This window comes from Haliotis cracherodii, unplaced genomic scaffold (assembly GCF_022045235.1).
Source record: "Haliotis cracherodii isolate W230 unplaced genomic scaffold, xgHalCrac1.p SCAF_16, whole genome shotgun sequence".
Lineage (NCBI taxonomy): Eukaryota > Metazoa > Mollusca > Gastropoda > Lepetellida > Haliotidae > Haliotis > Haliotis cracherodii.
The window spans coordinates 30114856-30132455 of record NW_027266271.1 but is presented as its reverse complement, the minus strand read 5'-3'; the positions used below and the strand labels follow the sequence as shown (position 1 = coordinate 30132455).

Sequence of the window (17600 nt, the reverse complement as noted above, 5' to 3'; positions counted from 1 at the left end):
TATCCAATTTATATATCGGAATTTTTGTGTAGTCAGGTTTAATGAACTACATACTACCTGTGCGTTTCTTTTTGTGAAGAGTGTACTTGCGTATGCAGTAATATATCGTTACCATTCACTTGTGTAAGCACCATTATAATTTGCGTAGGCAGTGATATAATGTGTAGGCATACTTGTGTTGGCAGCCATATAACACTGCCATATACTCGTGTTGGCAGTAATATAACGTTACTTTATACTCGTGTAGGCAGAAATATAACGTTACCATACACTTGTGTAGGCAGTAATATAACGTTACTATACACTTGTGTAGGCAGAAATATAACGTTACCATACACTTGTGTTGGCAGTAATATAACGTTACTATACACTTGTGTAGGCAGAAATATAACATTACTATATACTTGTGTAGGCAGAAATATAACGTTACTATATACTTGTGTAGGCAGTAATATAACATTACTATATACTTGTGTTGGCAGTAATATAACGTTACTATATACTTGTGTTGGCAGAAATATAACATTACTATATACTTGTGTAGGCAGTTATATAACGTTACTATATACTTGTGTAGGCAGTTATATAACGTTACTATGAACTTGTGTGGGCAGTTATATAACGTTACTTTATACTTGTGTGGGCAGTTATATAACGTTACTTTATACTTGTGTGGGCAGTTATATAACGTTACTTTATACTTGTGTGGGCAGTAATTTCAACCCTCTTCCAGTGACCTTTACACGGAAATAGCATGTGGTGAGGCAGACTTGTACGTGACACCAGAGGTCGTGCATCTTTGCCGTATCACACAGGTCATATGTGACATGATAGAAGTTAAGTGCCATTTTCGTGCATAGGCCTGGACAATTTCAAAAGAACTTTGTGGTCCACTCCTATGGTTGCTAGCCAGGGTTGTGTCATCAGCCATGAGTATCTCGTGTGACCGCTCCGGGCAGCAATCACGGCTCTGCATCTCCTCGGCACTGACTGGATAAGTGTACGAATTCTGTCCTGCGGAATTCTGCGCCATTCTGCTTGTAACGCGTTGGCCAGTTGTGTGGGTGTCTGTGGCGTGTTCTGACGTTGACGTACACGTCGATCGTGTTTTTACCAGAGGTGTTCGATTGCGTTGAGATCTGAAAGTCTCGACGGTCAGGACAAGTCGTTGATGTTGACATTATGGAAGTAGTCTACCGTGGCACGAGATGTGTGCGGTGGAGCGTTTTCCTGTTGAAACAGCTCCCTCTGGCGGACAATGATTGGAAGAAGGTAAGGTTGAAGAATTAGATTAATGTAGTGATTTGTCACATTTCCCTGAACCACAACCAAGTGAGATCGCGTGGTGTAGCATATGCCCCCCCCCCCCCCCCCCCACACACACACACCATGACACTACCGCCACCGAAATTGTCGAATTCACGTACACAATGTGGGGCAAAACGCTCATCTCGACGACAATAAACACGTTGTTTTCCATCCCGCCGGTGAAGGAGAAATCGTGATTCATCGCGAAACCACACTCGTCTCCAGTTTCTCAAATTCCAAGGCTGTAAGGTATGGCACCAACGGATTCCAGCCTCGCGAAGATAGTTCCTGACAGTCTGGTCCGATATCGTAATCAAACCAGGGATGCGTCCTGCAGTCCCCGTAGCTATGGCATTGCGATTACGTAGGTGGAACAGTCGAATGTAGCGATCCTGTGCAGGGGTGGTAACTCTTGGTCGGCCGGTTCTCGGACGGTCTGCAGTGGAATTGAACTGTATAGATCGGTCACAAGGGCGGCAAATGTTGCTATGGTGGACGTTGAAATGGCGTGCAACAGAAGAGCCGATTCCCCTCTTTGGATACGATATTCCGTTTCGGCATTTATGAACATGAAAAATTTTGACACTTGAATGACAAATTATTAGCTTATGCTTGCCTTTTTTAGCCACTACCACGAGTTACGAATGCCATAACATGCACGTGCATTTTTCTTTACCGTTTTCCTCCATGACATTTTTGAACAATGCCGTTTAAGACATTGCAAATCGACAATGGCTGCGTTTTGACGCACCTTTTGTCGAATATCAGGCCACCAACATTTTCGAATAACATATATCCAATTTATATATCGGAATTTTTGTGTAGTCAGGTTTAATGAACTACATACTACCTGTGCGTTTCTTTTTGTGAAGAGTGTACTTGCGTATGCAGTAATATATCGTTACCATTCACTTGTGTAAGCACCATTATAATTTGCGTAGGCAGTGATATAATGTGTAGGCATACTTGTGTTGGCAGCCATATAACACTGCCATATACTCGTGTTGGCAGTAATATAACGTTACTTTATACTCGTGTAGGCAGAAATATAACGTTACCATACACTTGTGTAGGCAGTAATATAACGTTACTATACACTTGTGTAGGCAGAAATATAACGTTACCATACACTTGTGTTGGCAGTAATATAACGTTACTATACACTTGTGTAGGCAGAAATATAACATTACTATATACTTGTGTAGGCAGAAATATAACGTTACTATATACTTGTGTAGGCAGTAATATAACATTACTATATACTTGTGTTGGCAGTAATATAACGTTACTATATACTTGTGTTGGCAGAAATATAACATTACTATATACTTGTGTAGGCAGTTATATAACGTTACTATATACTTGTGTAGGCAGTTATATAACGTTACTATGAACTTGTGTGGGCAGTTATATAACGTTACTTTATACTTGTGTGGGCAGTTATATAACGTTACTTTATACTTGTGTGGGCAGTTATATAACGTTACTTTATACTTGTGTGGGCAGTAATTTCAACCCTCTTCCAGTGACCTTTACACGGAAATAGCATGTGGTGAGGCAGACTTGTACGTGACACCAGAGGTCGTGCATCTTTGCCGTATCACACAGGTCATATGTGACATGATAGAAGTTAAGTGCCATTTTCGTGCATAGGCCTGGACAATTTCAAAAGAACTTTGTGGTCCACTCCTATGGTTGCTAGCCAGGGTTGTGTCATCAGCCATGAGTATCGCTGGTGTTCTGCAGCGTCCCATCTGTAGCCCGCACTAATGTTTGTCAAGGTCATTGAGGAGGTCACTGATATTGAATATGCCAAGATGAAAGTTTTTTCTATTGATTAGGTTTATGATATTAATTTGTTCAAGAGCTCTCATGCCTCTCTGTGGTCCAGAGGATATAGATGTAGACTTGAATACCTGAAAGGTTGCTGGTTGTGAGTTCAAACCCAGGATTCAGCAATGAATTTTTTGTATAATCTGAAATGTATATTGAAGCCCCAGTTTCACTTCTTCCTGTCATGTGATCAGGTGTGAGCACACAGTCCCCATGCATTAGATGTACACGTGATATGTGATCCTCCATGTTGTCTGTCGATTGTCACAGTCTGAATGAAAGTATGTTGGAGCACAAATGTAAGTTTTCTTTTTGTATTTCTGACATATTGTGATGATAGGTAAATGCATTTATATGCTATTGTACTTCTTGAGTTGAAAAAGTGAATTAATGCATATATTTTAAGAAATGTCAAAACATGTTTATATAGAAAATTAAGGTCTAAATGTCACAAACTAAATTTCTTTTACTTTGTATTGTAGTTTCTAAACCTCGTCACCTCGTCACCTCGTCACTTCGTCACCGGAGGCATCATTTCAACGTTAACAGTTCGTGATGCAAACGAAACTTTCAGTGTGAAACGTTTAACGATATGACACTGACAATAAATTCCCTGTGATGCGAGCGTTTCAGAGTTTTTGTGTTCTTGCATCTGCAGTGAACGAATTAGAAAACATGCAAGACGAATCGATATGGATTCAAATATGCTTACCTCAAAGCTGAGTTTTATTGTGCTCTGTCTACAGACCAGAACATAATTCAGTGAACTTTTGGACTCGCTTAGATGATAGCATTGAAAATGCCCTGGATATTTCGTGCAAGATTACTATTGTTGGTGACATAAATGAAAACAAACCTTCTAACTGGAAAGTTTTACGTTATGTTGTGAAGAACTCTGGCTCATCTAACAACATAACCGCTCTTAAAAAGTATGATACGGACGAACACCCGACAATTTTTAATGATATTGAAAAGGCAGAGAAACTGAATAAATATTTTCAATCTATATCTGATGTCCACGATACAAGAACAACTATGCCCGACTTCACATTTCGTACAGAGACAGAGATGAACAACATAATCATATCTAAAAAGGAAATTGAAAACATAACACAATGATTGCCTCTTAATAAAGCCTCCGGACAGGAGAAAATGTGTCATAAATTATTAAAGAAAACTGTATATTCTATAAGCGAAGCATTGTGTTTACTGTTCAATTTGTCACTACAATCAAGTATATTTCCATCAGTGGAAACAAGCAAACGTTATGCCATTATTTAAGAAAGGTGATCACACTATCGTTTCAAATTATAGACCGATCTCACTCATTAGCTGTTTAGGAAAATTGTTTGAGAGAGTAGTGTTCAAACATTTATATAATCATTTTCATAAGAACAAATTGTTGTATAAGTACCAATCTGGGTTTCAGGCTGGTCACTCAACTGTCCATCAACTAATAGAACTTTATCATCAAATTTGTACAGCGTTAGATAACAAAGAAAACTATTGTATTGTATTCTGTGATGTATCAAACGCCTTTGATCGTGTATGGCACAGTGGGCTTGTGTATAAATTAGAGAGGTATGGTATAAAAGGCCAGTTGTTAAAATGGATTACCAGTTACATAAGTAATCGAAGCCAAAGCGTATTTGTGAATGGGGAAACATCCAAACCAAGATACATGAAGGCTGGCGTGCCACAGGGGTCCGTGCTTGGTCCTTTACTCTTTATTGTTTATGTAAATGACATTGCTGATACATTAGACTGTATGACAAGACTGTTTACCGACGATACATCGATTGGCATGTCATTCAATGATAACAGTGTACCGGAACGTTCCTTAAGCACAAATTTAGCAATCTTAAGTGAATGGGCGAAACTTAACTTACAATCCCGATAAGACCAAATCGGTTCTATTCTCTCGCAAAGACAACAACGGAGGTCTAAAACTATATTTCAACGGAAAAGAAATCAGCTCTGTAAACAGTCATAAGCACTTGGGTCTTATACTTGAAGCCAGTGGCAAATGGTCTTGTCATATAGATACCATAATTAAAACAACTTCCAAGATGATTTTGAGAAAACTCAAAAATCTACTTCACAGAAATGCTATTAACAATATATATAAAATGTTCATAAGACCACACTTTGAATATGCATGTGAGGTTTGGGATGGTTGCACCGAAGGACAAAGTGAGAAATTAGAACAATTACAATTAGAAGCTGCACGCATTGTAACTGGTCTACCTAAATATGCCCCCAGGCATTCATTATATTACGAAACCGGTTGGGAACCCTTAGTTGAGCGTAGAAAGAAACGTAAACTTTGTCTTTTCTTCAAAATTAATCATAACATGGCCCCTTCCTATCTAACAGATATTCTACCCAAAACCGTTGCTGCAAAAAACTCATACAGTCTCAGAAACTCTGAAAACATCAGTGTTCCTCTCACAAGACTAAGACATTCGTGTGAATCCTTTTACCCATCGTTTATCCGATTGTGGAACTCTATTCCGTTATCAGATCGAAATTCTACGATTTCTTGTTTTAAAAATTCGCTACAAAAGCAACACCCCACGCCACCTGCGTACTTTGCTTATGGAAAAAGAAAATATAATATCTTACACACAAAACTGAGATGAATGTGCAGTCAGTTGAATTATGATTTATATAGAATTGGTATAAAAGATCCCCCGAACTGTACATGTTCGAATACATGTGAAAAAGCGTATCATTATCTCATGGAATGTACATTGTTTAGTCATCAGCGTGAAATTATGTTAAACAGCCTTAAAATTATTGTTCATAACATACCTATTGATGTACACTTACTGTTACACGGCAATGCAGATCACATTGTTACAGAAAATGAAGCTATATTTAAGGCAGTACAACATTATATATGTACAACTAAAAGATTTGTGTAAAGAACTGTTCATTCAACAATGTCTCTCTCTCTCTCTCTCTCTCTCTCTCTCTCTCTCTCTCTCTCTCTCTCTCTCTCTCTCTCTCTCTCTCTCTCTCTCTCTCTCATCTATAGTGTTTTATGTTTTATGCATATATATTGAATGTGAAATTGTGAATATTTTGTAAATACCAGGGAGAGGGCATTCTAAGTTGGAAGTACTTGTCCCCCAATCCCGTTCACTCCTTGTGAATAAATATGTTTAAATCAAACATCCATGCTTAGAGATCACCACCTTGACCAACACCCTGTCCCCTTGAACATCCATGCTTAGAGATCACCACCTTGACCAACACACTGTCTCCTTGAACATCCATGCTTAGAGATCACCACCTTGACCAACACCCTGTCTCCTTGAACATCCATGCTTAGAGATCACCACCTTGACCAACACCCTGTCTCCTTGAACATCCATGCTTAGAGATCACCACCTTGACCAACACCCTGTCTCCTTGAACATCCATGCTTAGAGATCACCACCTTGACCAACACCCTGTCTCCTTGAACATCCATGCTTAGAGATCACCACCTTGACCAACACCCTGTCTCCTTGAACATCCATGCTTAGAGATCACCACCTTGACCAACACCCTGTCTATCTGGGGAGACTTGACTGGTATTGCCGGCATATCTGACATAGGCCGGAGAATCTTTGTATGACTGTCTGAGTATATGCCAGTGCACAGTACCATAACGTTACAATGTACTCGTGTATGCAGTAATTGGTGGTACCGAGGGTGTTATATCAGGAGATTCAGTCCAAAACTCTTTAACTTTTCCCAATTGATGTAAAAATATCAAGTACAAGATTGAATTATTCTGTATTTATTCATAGGCTTTCCTCAAGAATGTTGAAGTAGAGTGTCGTCATTTACGTCATTTTTCGAATACCAGACATTCAATTGTTAATAAATGTCAGTATAACGGTCATGTGACCGGCCTTTTGTCCAATGGAAAATCCATATCTGTGTAAACTTAACATCAACACATAGTTCCTTACTCAGTGTTTTTCATGTGTTGTACCTGCGCGATGAATGTATATTATTATTCTGTGATCCCAGCACTGAATAAAACTGGCTTTGTGTGACTTTGTTAAGTACCACACTATGATACAGCTCACACTACATCACCACATTGAATGCCAGGTGCTTGTAAGGCAACACTGATGCTAGACTCACATTGCACCATAGGAATATATAATGTACACGATAATGAGGTTAAGTTTTTTATTTACAATGTACAGCCGTAGAAAAAAATAGTGATCTGTGAGTATAATTGCAAACATCCATACATGAGGGAGGGGTGTGTGTCATAAGGGGTCACGTGTAGTGGAGGGGAATGAACAACACCAATCACGTGACTGTCGAAACATAGATGACATATTTGATCATATTTTAATGGTAGAAACAGTTTGGTCAAGTCCACTTTATACGGGTGGGGACCGACCATCTGCTATTCTGGGGGCCTAGGAAATTATCCGGAGATTAGTCATGTTTCAGCTACTGCTGCGAAACTAGATATTTGATTAATGAAAACGGCGAGCTCGAAAACCTTGTTAAAGATAAACACCTGCAACAATGTCATGTTTGAGAGAGATAGCCCCCTTGATGGTATGTTGTAATTAGCTGATAATGTGATGTTAGAAGTTGATGGTAAGATGTTAGAAGCTGATGGTATGATGTTAGAAGTTGATGGTGTGATGTTAGAAGTTCATAAGATGTTAGAAGCTGATGGTATGGTGTTAGTAGCTGATGGTATTATGTAAGTAGCTGATGGTATGGTGTTAGAAGTTGATGGTATGATGTTTGTAGTTGATGGTATGATGTTAGTTGCTGATGGTATGATGTTTGTAGCTGATGGTATGATGTTAGTTGCTGATGATATGATGTTAGTAGCTGATGTTATGATGTCAGAAGTTGATGGTGTGATGTTATAAGCTGGTGGTATGATGTTAGTAGCTGATGGTATGATGTTAGTCGTTGATGATGTGATGTTAGTAGCTGATGATGTGATGTTAGTAGCTGATGTTATGATGTTAGTAGCTGACGGTATTATGTTAGAAGTTGATGATGTGATGTTAGTAGCTGATGGTATGATGTTAGTAGCTGATGGTATGATGTTAGTAGTTGATGTTGCGATTTCAGAAATTGATGGTAATATGTTAGAAGTTGATGGTGTGATGTTAGTAGCTGATGGTATGATGTTAGCAGCTGATGTTATTATGTTAGTAGCTGATGGTATGATGTTAGTAGCTGATGGTATGATGTTAGAAGTTGATGGTGTAATGTTAGTAGCGGATGGTATGATGTTAGTAGCTTATGGTATGATGGTAGTAGCTGATGTTATGATATTAGTAGCCATTGGTATGATGTTGGAAGTTAATGGAGTGATGTTAGCTGCTGACAGTGTGTGGTTAGGTACCTTAGGGTCGAGGGTCACATCATATTTAAAGTTTATTGCCAACAGATTGTCACATTTCCTACCATAGTGTCGCCGACTGATTGTATTCACGAAATGATACTACTTCAATAAACTGTGAAGCAGTGTAATCCATAGGTTCTAGAGGTATCATTCGAGGTGTGGGAATCACCCGAGATAATGCGAAACCTCTATACAAGCCGTACACGTCTCCATCCTCCCATTCAATCGGTATTTAATATTAACTGTACATCATCTACTCGCATAATCCACAGAATGCACAACACTTCTTTGTAAAGGTCTCATGTCGTGTATCATACAGATCTTACAACAACACGTCGAACAACGTCTTACACATTGTCATTGCAAGCGTTAGCATCACAGCGGTGACCTTGACCGCTCCACTACAGACACGTGGTTTGAGGTAGGTCATGGCCTCCCTGTAGATCTTGAGCGGAGTGGCCCCACACGGTCGGAACGTTGTGGCAACACACGTTGAGGCGTAGGAATACAAGCTGTAAACAAATCAGAACATTACAGGAATTATCTGATCATCTAGATGCAAACAATTCTTTACAAACAAACCATGATTTGAAGTATTTAGTGAATCAAGAAATACAGTAACATGTTTGATTTTTGGTTTGTTTGAAGGTTTGTGCCTTACTTCCACCAGTCGTACATCTCCGGACATCCCCGGACAACTCCGTAAGTCAATCAGTTGGCATCGAACAACACACGGACATAATTGAACAAAATACCCCGTTCCCTCGAGTTATATGTTTTGTTGAATACTAGTTCAAATCAATTACAAACTGTATTTAAGAAACCTATATTAAATAATTCATTGTTAAAGAAAGAATAACTAAATATTCCCTGTCCGTCAATATAACTGCAGGGTAAGGAAACACAGACGTTTATATTTGTCTACGTCCTTTTTCGTGGATTACGTGTGTATATTACCTGAAAGAATGACGTCACTGGGACTATCTTAGCTGAGAGTTTGACGTCACTGGAACTATCTTAGCTGAGTTTATAACGTCACTGTGACTTTATTACCTGACTGTATAACCCCACTTGGACTTTCATAGCTGAGTGTATGACGTCACTGGAACTGTCTTAGCTGAGTGCATGACGTCACTGGGACTACCTTAGCTGAGTGTATGACGTCACTGGAACTGTCTTAGCTGAGTGTATGACGTCACTGGGACTATCTTAGCTGAGTGCATGACGTCACTGGGACTAGTTACTATGACAGTGAGATGTGTGTATGACGTGGCTGGGACTCGGGGTATGGCGTTACTGGAACTGTTTGGAGTGTGACTGTGTACTGACTTGCACGTGTTCTCCGTGATAGATGAGTCCGCGATCTTGGCGGGGTTATCATAGCCCCGGTGCAACAGACACTCGCCCATGTTAAGCATGTAGTCCCTCAGACACTGGTCGTTCATCTCTGCAACATCCCAGAAACATCACAGTAACATCCAAGAAACATCCCAGAAACATCACAGAAACATCACAGTAACATCACAGTAACATCACAGTAGATAACAGTGCCCGACCTATATCAGATCACAGCAACATTTCCGCAACAGCAACCCGGTGTCGTAGGCTCAAACGACTCCCCCAAAATTTGACTGAAGAGTCATGTAGGCCTAGGCTAACATGACTCCCCTAGCCAGACTCAAAACACTCCCTCAGGCCCTAATGACTCCCCTTGTTTTGAATTAAAATGATTGCAGAAAAGATCAAACATATCTTGTATTATAAAGGTTTTCAACCCCTCTTCCTCATTTTCTATTCTGAAATATCAGGTTAAGAACAATCCCCAATATTGTGTGTCAGATATTTTAGTAGCAGTTATTTTATAATGTTTATATTCAACTTTAATTGAGAAAACTCCAGATGCCTCTCTTAAGTCACTATACTTTTCTTAACCTATAATTTATTTTCAGAATACGCCCTGTGTCCTACATCCATTCTTGAGTATCAGGCTCAAACTACTCCCCCTGTTCTATATCCGATTCTTGAGTATCAGGCTCACACTACTCCCCCTATTCTATATCCGATTCTTGAGTATCAGGCTCAAACTACTCCCCCTATTCTATATCCGATTCTTTGATATCAGGCTCACACTACTCCCCCTATTCTATATCCGATTCTATAATATCAGGCTCACACTACTCCCCCTATTCTATATCCGATTCTTGAGTATCAGGCTCAAACTACTCCCCCTATTCTATATCCGATTCTTTGATATCAGGCTCACACTACTCCCCCTATTCTATATCCGATTCTATAATATCAGGCTCACACTACTCCCCCTATTCTATATCCGGGAATAGGCTAGGCTCAAATACCTCTAGAGTCATCTGAGCCTGGGGAGCCTCCTACACCGGCTGTATCCACCAACGCGAGTCTCACTACATCTTGATGTAGTAGAGCGCAATAGGAAATGGCACATTAATTTACATTGATATTACTTGATATATCAAGATTATTTATAAAATGTTCAAAAATCAACATTAAATCGAGGTACAAACAAACAACTCAGTAACCTAATGAGTGAGTGAGTTAAGTTTAACGCCGCTTTCAACAGTATTCCAGTTATATCACGGCATGTCAGCTTAATGTGGGAGGAAAGCCCGAAGTGATGCAGCTCTTAGACGTTTACCACTTCGATGAAACCCACGAGCACGGGTATGGTGCTGACAAACCTAAAAACATAATCGGGACGAACCGGGATTCGAACCCACAATCATAGGTTTCTGGCGTACCCAAGGGACGTAACTCTGCACAGCGAATTGCGGCGCCTTATACGACTGGGCAACCCGTGTCCAAATCCAGAAGCCTAAGGCGCCCGACATCATTCTGCAAAGGTTGCATCCCTTGACGGTATCAGGATCCGACGATGATTGGTTTCCATCCAGGATTCGGCTCGCCAATGATAATTGACAGGCAAACATGGTTGTTGGTTTCACAAAAGTGGTGAACGCATAGGCGTCAATTTACTGAAATATGTTTCAAGGCGGCGTTGGGCCTGACTCTCCCATTCTGAACTATGTGAAGTAACTCACCTAACAGGTTCGTGCACAAGTAGCGGACGGCCGCCGCCAAGTTGTACTGGTCGGGGAGCAGGTGCTTGTACTCATCAGCCAGACACTCGTCTATCACATTGTGTTTACACGTCAGCTGGGTCGTGAACTCGTCCAGGTTACTGAAACACGGTTGCGAACAGGTTACTGAAACATATACATCTGTCCTATATCATCAGGTTACTGAAACATGTACACCTGTCATGTATCAGCAGGTTACTGAAACATGTACACTGGCTCTATATCATCAGGTTACTGAAACATGTACACTGGCTCTATATCAGCAGGTTACTGAAACATGTACACCTGCCCTGTATCAGCAGGTTACTGAAACATGTACACCTGCCCTGTATCAGCAGGTTACTGAAACATGTACATCTGTCCTGTATCAGCAGGTTACTGAAACATGTACATCTGTCCTGTATCAGCAGGTTACTGAAACATGTACATGTGTCCTGTATCAGCAGGTTACTGAAACATGTACACCTGTCCTGTATCAGCAGGTTAATGAAACATGTACACTGACTCTATATCAGCAGGTTACTGAAACATGTACACCTGTCCTGTATCAGCAGGCTACTGAAACATGTACACCTGTCATGTATCAGCAGGTTAATGAAACATGTACACCTGTCCTGTATCAGCAGGTTACTGAAACATGTACACCTGTCCTGTATCAGCAGGTTACTGAAACATGTACACCTGTCCTGTATCAGCAGGTTAATGAAACATGTACACCTGTCCTGTGCCACTGTGACAGTCTCCTGATGTAGAATATCATATCACCTGCACGTGGATCTTGTGGCGGAAACAAATAGTTCCTCGTAGTCGACGAAGCCTGTTGACCTTGATGCTGCCGACGACGTCTTGAGGATGCCCACCTGAAGATTGCTCTTCCTGCAGTCGGTGATGCGGTCCGACAGCTCCGTGTGTTTACAGTGTATCAGGTTCTCCACGTCGTCACCGCCACAGATCACTGGAGGACAAGAAACACGTTCACCAGCACAGCATGTCATGTAAGCAAAGAGCGATCACTGGCTCTGTATTTAATATACATAAATATGGGAGATGAACGGCTCTGTATTTAATATACATAAATATGGGAGATGAACGGCTCTGTATTTAATATAAATATGGGAGATTTACATCACCAGCACAGCATGCCATGTAAATATACTGGCTCTGTAGTTGATATATATGGGGGACGACTGACTCTGGAATAGCTATATATGTGAGATGTAAAACTGATAGATTGTTCTTTGCAATGAAGGCAATGTGTAAAACTGAGAGATGGTTCTTTGTAATGAAGGCAATTTTTAAATTGTTCTTTGTAATGAAGACAATGTATAAAACTGAGAGATTGTTCCTTGTAATGAAGGCAATGTATAAAACTGAGAGATTGTTCTTTGTAATGAAGGCAATGCATAAAACTGATAGATTGTTCTTTGTAATGAAGGCGATGTATAAAACTGATAGATTGTTCTTTGCAATGAAGGCAATGTATAAAACTGAGAGATTGTTCTTTGTAATGAAGGCAATGTATAAAACTGAGAGATTGTTCCTTGTAATGAAGGCAATGTATAAAACTGAGAGATTGTTCTTTGTAATGAAGGCAATGTATAAAACTGAGAGATTGTTCTTTGCAATGAAGGCAATGTATAAAACTGAGAGATTGTTCTTTGCAATGAAGGCGATGTGTAAAACTGAGAGATTGTTCTTTGTAATGTAGGCAACGTATAAAACTGAGGGATTGTTCTTTGTAATGAAGGCAATGTATAAAACTGAGAGATTGTTCTTTGCAATGAAGGCAATGTATAAAACTGAGAGATTGTTCTTTGTAATGTAGGCAATGTATAAAACTGAGGGATTGTTCTTTGTAATGAAGGCAATGTATAAAACTGAGGGATTGTTCTTTGTAATGAAGGCAATGTATAAAACTGAGGGATAGTTCTTTGCAATGAAGGCAATGTGTAAAACGGAGAGATTGTTCTTTGTAATGAAGGCAACATGTAAAACTGAGAGATTGTTCTTTGTAATGATGGCAACATGTAAAACTGAGAGATTGTTCTTAGTAATGAAGGCGATGTGTAAAACTGAGGGATTGTTCTTAGCAATGAAGGCAATGTATAAAACTGAGAGATTGTTATTTGTAATGAAGGCAACATGTAAAACTGAGAGATTGTTCTTTGTAATGAAGGCAACATGTAAAACTGAGAGATTGTTCTTTGTAATGAAGGCAACATGTAAAACTGAGAGATTGTTCTTTGTAATGAAGGCAATGTATAAAACTGAGAGATTGTTCTTTGTAATGAAGGCGATGTGTAAAACTGAGGGATTGTTCTTAGCAATGAAGGCAATGTATAAAACTGAGAAATTGTTCTTTATAATGAAGGCAACATTTAAAACTGAGAGATTGTTCTTTGTAATGAAGTCAATGTATAAAACTGATAGATTGTTCTTTGTAATGAAGGCAACATGTAAAACTGAGAGATTGTTCTTTGTAATGAAGGCGATGTGTAAAACTGAGGGATTGTTCTTTGCAATTGTTCTTTGTAATGAAGGCAACATTTAAAACTGAGAGATTGTTCTTTGTAATGAAGGGAATGTATAAAACTGAGAGATTGTTCTTTGTAATGAAGGCAACATGTAAAACTGAGAGATTGTTCTTTGTAATGAAGTCAATGTATAAAACTGAGAGATTGTTGTTTGTAATGAAGGCAACATGTAAAACTGAGAGATTGTTCTTTGTAATGAAGGCGATGTGTAAAACTGAGAGATTGTTCTTTGCAATTGTTCTTTGTAATGAAGGCAACATTTAAAACTGAGAGATTGTTCTTTGTAATGAAGGCAATGTATAAAACTGAGAGATTGTTCTTTGTAATGAAGGCAACATGTAAAACTGAGAGATTGTTCTTTGTAATGAAGGCGATGTGTAAAACTGAGGGATTGTTCTTTGCAATTGTTCTTTGTAATGAAGGCAACATTTAAAACTGAGAGATTGTTCTTTGTAATGAAGGCAATGTATAAAACTGAGAGATTGTTCTTTGTAATGAAGGCAACATGTAAAACTGAGAGATTGTTCTTTGTAATGAAGGCAATGTATAAAACTGAGAGATTGTTCTTTGTAATGAAGGCAACATGTAAAACTGAGAGATTGTTCTTTGTAATGAAGGCGATGTGTAAAACTGAGGGATTGTTCTTTGCAATTGTTCTTTGTAATGTAGGCAACATGTAAAACTGAGAGATTGTTCTTTGCAATGAAGGCAATGTATAAAACTGAGAGATTGTTCTTTGTAATGAAGGTAATGTATAAAACTGAGAGATTCACATAACGTATTTGAGACAATTTGAATTAATACCATGTGGATTCTTTTGCAATCTCTGAAAAGAACTAAGTTAAATTCTGTCAAAACATTTGACTATCCCACATGACAAATTTTAGGAACGACATCATTCCTTGTCCCATGGGGCTTTTGTTACAAAACGTGGTAACCATGGATACAGTAATATATCTAACTTCAGCAGAGGTTCAATGAAACTTGTCAATAATGGAAGCAGATACCATCCTAAGTTTACAGAGAAAACAATATGTGAAATGTTGGGTTTCCTCATTGATAATATCTGTGTAAAACTTTAGGATACGACATTTGAGAGGAAGTAGGCATCCCCATGGACACCAATTGTGTTCCCCTTCTAGCTGATCTGTTTCTTTATGCATATGAATTGGAATTTCTGATCGGATTGACAAAGTCAAAACAAAATAATATGTCCTTGCTTAAGCTTCAGATATATAACTATGATCTGATATCGTTCAATAACCATCAAATAGCCTTTTCCCCTACCCTGGTGTACCCACCTGAACTAGCAATAAAGGAGACCAGTGAGCCCGCATCATCTGTTTCATATTTAGATCTATGCATAAATATTCCCAGTGACAAAACACTCTCCACAAGACTGTATGACAAGAGGGATGACTTCAATTTCCATGTGTAAACCTTCCCTTCATGTCGAGCAACATTCCAGCAGCTCCAGCCTTTGGTGTCAACTACTTTTGAGGTACAATCGAGCATGCTCTTTCTTCGAAGATTTTGAAGGGCGCCATACGACTCTTGTTAAAAACTTGTTTGATCAAACAGCGTTGGGATAACGACACTGATTACGAGGCTATAACGGGCATATTATGGACTCACATTGATACGATAAATAAGACTTCAACTTACCTATTAAAGTAAATATGAAATACACTGATCTCTCCATCAGTGCGTCTTTGTCAGTCAACCTCGGGTAAATGTCCTCAATGAGTTGAGCGATATATCAATCATTAACAACCGGGACACACATAATGATTCAAAAGCAAAATGGCGGCGGTGGTGTTACTATAACTGTCCAGATTAGCCGTGGCTGCTCCGGGTGGTGTGTTTATCTAGGCCGGTATTTTCTAGAATAGTCACAGGTTTCAGATATGTGAAGCTAATCAGTTACCGTATTCACCGTCATTGACGAGCAGATGATAACCTTTGGTAAGGTTTTCAGTGTTTTGTCTCACAAACCCCCCCGATATAATGAAGAAATTCTCTGAAAATTTTGCTTTGTAACCCAAACTGTTTATTCATGTAAACAATGACGTATAAGCACGCCTGTGTGACATTATTTGGGTTCGTGATAGCCACCTGTTCGTTATATCCGAGTTCGTTATATCCGGGACTTGATGTTAAAGTTTCTTTGTAAATATGAACCATTCTATATCTCGACAGATTCAGAACAAGGGAGATCATCAAGAATTGGGACTGTCGAATTATTCCGATAATCGCCCCCGGTGAGGCAGGATACGCTCACCTTTCGCGAACACCTGGTATCATCAGTATTTGCATAGAGAATCATAAACACATGCTCATGATATAGTCGGAATCGTATAATAGACTCTGTTTTTGGCACAGATTTCTTTTGAATATGGAATGGATTATGATGTGTTTAACCATTTCATGTGAAACTTGGGCTGATTTTGCTCCACAGTAGCTTTTGATACGTCAGCTGCCACGGTGATGTCACTTACTGAAACAGTTGTAACATAAGCAGTACCAAGCACCATCGATTATCCAGAGCGTTATATCTACATTCTTTTACGATAAAGCCCCTTGGCCTATTCGCTACCATTACCACAGCATGGTTTTGGAAGTGACGTCTCCATATCAATCTACATCAATAACTTCCCTCAGAATTGATTTGGTTACTATTTTCCGCGTCAATCATGAAATGATAAGGGCGGTTATTGCAGCCAGGGTATCATAATGGAATGGAGATATTGTACACTGGATAATCGAAGATGAGCGCTTGGTGGCAAAAAGAGGCTTGAACCTATATTAAATGTCCTATGACATCTTCATAGATTATTACAGGCACAGTTAGTATTATGAAGGAAGTGATATAGGTAAATACAAAAACTTAAAATAAATATTCCTTAATTATTTTGTTTTGTGTTTTAAACTATTAGCTGTCTGGCATGTCAAATGTTACTAATCCAAGGTAGCAGTTAAATGGAAATTTAAGTCTGCGATTTTGTGGAAGAAGGATGTAACATACTGAACGCTGAAAATGTTTGTTGTATCGAACAGGTCCCTGCATCTTGTGCTTGTGATGGGAGACGACTAAATACTATGACAATCCGGTCGGTGGGCTCTATGATTGGTTAATTGCGTACCATCGCACCCGATGGCGTGGTCTGTTCGTTTCCGGGTCCATTACTTACAGCCCTCTCCGACACCGCTGAGTCGTACACAAAGATTCACTCACTTCACAGGGGCGGTCGGGTAGCCTAGTGGTTAAGGCGTTCGCTCGTCACGCCGAAGACCCGATTTCGATTCTCGACATGGGTACAATATGTAAAGCCCATTTCTGGTGTCCCCCGCCGTGGCATTGTTGGAATATTGCTAAAAACGGCGTAAAACCACACTCACTCATTTCACAGATCAGGTCACATGAGATTA

At 39.4% G+C, this 17600-nt stretch overlaps 1 protein-coding gene across 1 annotated transcript; it reads right to left on the bottom strand.

The window, feature by feature from the left end:
* Window positions 1–7318: 7318 nt before the first annotated feature.
* LOC139463565 (uncharacterized) lies at window positions 7319–16012 on the bottom strand. The gene is made up of 5 exons (XM_071244837.1): window positions 15837–16012; window positions 12403–12592; window positions 11599–11738; window positions 9857–9974; window positions 7319–9039 (listed from the first exon to the last, which is right to left on the bottom strand). Exons 1-5 carry the CDS (start codon window positions 15871–15873, stop codon window positions 8850–8852), a joined length of 675 nt encoding a protein of 224 aa, XP_071100938.1. The 5' UTR covers window positions 15874–16012; the 3' UTR covers window positions 7319–8849.
* Window positions 16013–17600: the final 1588 nt, after the last annotated feature.

Excerpts from the sequence above, each read along its gene's own strand:
- LOC139463565 (XM_071244837.1), bottom strand. The coding sequence starts at position 15,873 with ATGGAGAGATCAGTGTATTTCATATTTACTTTAATAG. Across the intron at positions 12,593-15,836 it reads TTTCATATTTACTTTAATAG|TGATCTGTGGCGGTGACGAC; the intron begins GTAAGTTGAAGT and ends CTTGTCCTCCAG. Across the intron at positions 9,040-9,856 it reads ATCACGGAGAACACGTGCAA|CTTGTATTCCTACGCCTCAA; the intron begins GTCAGTACACAG and ends ATTTGTTTACAG.